The sequence below is a fragment of the Anastrepha ludens genome, chromosome 6 (assembly GCF_028408465.1).
Source record: "Anastrepha ludens isolate Willacy chromosome 6, idAnaLude1.1, whole genome shotgun sequence".
Lineage (NCBI taxonomy): Eukaryota > Metazoa > Arthropoda > Insecta > Diptera > Tephritidae > Anastrepha > Anastrepha ludens.
The window spans coordinates 61718297-61720872 of NC_071502.1; the positions used below are offsets into that span (position 1 = coordinate 61718297).

Here is a 2576-nt window from a genome sequence, read left to right on the forward strand (position 1 = left end):
TCTTGAAAGCGTACTATTCCACCAGGGGACATCCCTTCGTGGTTTTTTCACTTTTTCCTGACAGCTCTCATGAAATGCAGACGTAATGTTTGAGTGGAGTTCATTTGCCTCCATCTCAAGCTCAGATTTAAGCACCAGGTGATGCTTAGAGTAGTTAGCACTTTGTTCTAAGTTAAAGTGAAAGACATTCCAATTTATATTCCTTGGATTTCTGTAAATTGTTATGTGCGGTAAGGTAGCACCTAAGTCAAACCTGATAAGACTGTGGTCCGACATTGATGCTTCCCCGGACACATGCCAATTTGAGACTATCAAGTACTTCCTCCCTTATTGCATTCCTAAATGTTGGTTCATTGCCTCGGTTTACTATTGATACATTATATCTAAGTAAGAATTCAAGAAGGCACTCACCTCTCGCATTGATGTTTGTGCTGCCCCATATCGTATGATGGGCATTCGCATCGCATCCTATTATCCAGCGTAGGTGGTTCTCCTTGCAGTAGTTGACTAGGGCTACAAGTTCCCTTGTTGGAGCAGTTTCCTCATCTCCTGGAAGGTAGGCAGAGGCAATGATTACCTCGTGCTCGCCTTTGTCTGTTGGCACCTTGGTCCAGATCGCAACGAGATCGGTGGTAGTGAACTGCGAAATGGGAATGAAAGTTAAATTATTGCTAATTAAGATTGCCGCTCTAGGGCGATCATTGTTGGCATAGATTAACTTACCATTAACATCTTGGAGTCCCTCAATGACTCTGTCACGTACCCACGGTTCTTGGATTAGAGCTATATCCAAGTTTTGTTTGTTAAACCTCCTTGCTAGTTCAGCCGAGGCAGCCTTTGCATGGTGGAGGTTTAATTGAAGGCATCCGAGTTGCCTTCTATTGTTGCTTAGGATAGCGTGTGGCATTATCGCCTCTGTTTTTTGGCACTGGCTGCCTTTTTCTTGCCTCTGTTGCTACCCAGCAAGGCCGCTTCCTCAGCAGAGTGACGCTCGCCTTTTTTGGTCCTCTTTGGACCATTATTTTTCTTGTCGGCACGAAGCGGGGGTCGCATTCTTATGCCTTCCTCTACCCTTTGAGCACTTGACATTGGTGCAGGCTTGGTGGCGTGTGGCGCATCTTTAGAGCAACATGGCTGCTCATCAGTTTGCGTTACGCTCACTGCGGTTGCCGCGATCGCCGATGCCGAAGTGCAGGGTTGTTCCTCGGTCCGCTGCAATGCGGGAGGCTTGGGCGCTTCTGGTTCAGCATCCTTCTCCGGGGTTTTGGCCTTAGTTCTAAGTTGAACTGTGCTAAACCCATAGTTCAACCAGTAGTGATGTTTTTTGATCACAGTGGCGGAGATGGGGTCGATTGCGATGGTTAGCTCCGTCACCTTACCCTTTTGTACTCTACGTAGTACCCGCCATTCCTGAACGTTCAGGCCAGAGTTTTGCCCATCCAGGAGGTTGAGGATGTCCTCTGTGGATGTGCTGTCCAGTTCTGGAAAGTGGCATGTGAAGATCAAAGGCCTTGGTATGTCCTCTTCTAAAACGATCTTAATTTGCGCATCTTTCCATGGTTCAAGTTTAGGCATTGCTGCCTTTAACCAGTCGGTTGTTTCATCGTTGCCACATGAGACAACTATGTATCCTGCGCGGAAGGTGCAGCTGTTAAAAATTGGCTTGGCACCACCAGTCTGCTTTTTCCTTATGCTGTCCAGGATAGCGTGTTGAATGGCCTTTAGTTTATCCGTAGGCCATATCGTTGCCGGATAATCAGGTGGTATGATACCCAGCTTGGTGCTACATGCAGCATCTTTGTAGGACATTTTAGCCGTCCCTTCTTTCACCTCCAGGTTAGGCACTGCTGCCTTTGCCCTTTCGGCTTCTGATGGGTCAGTTGTCCTTTCCACTAAGTTAGCTCTTTTGGGAGATCTTTGCTTAGGGGTGGTGCTGCTGGAGCGCTGACGCTTTAAGTTCATTGGCTGCTGTGCTAGTTGTCGCGCTTCTTCAATGGAGTGACCTTTACCCAGGTGGTACCTGAGTCGCTTTCTGGCGGCACCGCTGAGCCGCAGCTTCACTTCCATTTCCGCTCCATTCTTAGCCGAACTTGTGTTTTTTGAGGGAGAAGTTAAGAGTTTCTCCTCTTCCTCTGGTGATAAAGCGGAAGTTTTCCCGATGGGCCCTAGGTCCATTTCGTCTACTTCCATCTCTAATTGCGCTATGGCAGAGGTCGGGCATTCGCTGCCTTTTGTTGCCTGCGGCAGTTGCTGTTGTTCGACAGTAGCTGCCGAAAGGTCACTGCTGACCTGGTTTGTAGAAGGCATTGTTGCCTTTTCTTTGTTTTCGTTTTTATCGTTAGTTTCAGACATAAGTGAATCCCACGAGTAAAGGGGAATGGAGGTCGAGCCGCAACAGTGCCCCGGTGTTGCGGTAAGGCTAATTACAACCAGAGGGCGCCCGGTATCTGGAGGTCACCGTTAAAAGACACACTGACGTAGTGCCATTCATCACTTAGGCACGGTACGAATAACACCTGTGATTACGGGTTTTTTCGAGTTTGCCTCTCTAGATCCGCCATTTTCGGTCGAAAGCA

At 48.1% G+C, this 2576-nt stretch overlaps 1 protein-coding gene across 1 annotated transcript; it reads right to left on the reverse strand.

The window, feature by feature from the left end:
- Nucleotides 1-247: 247 nt before the first annotated feature.
- LOC128867088 (uncharacterized) lies at nt 248-1145 on the reverse strand. Its single transcript, XM_054108185.1, has 2 exons — nt 724-1145; nt 248-640 (listed from the first exon to the last, which is right to left on the reverse strand). Exons 1-2 carry the CDS (start codon nt 730-732, stop codon nt 248-250), a joined length of 402 nt encoding a protein of 133 aa, XP_053964160.1. The 5' UTR covers nt 733-1145.
- Nucleotides 1146-2576: the final 1431 nt, after the last annotated feature.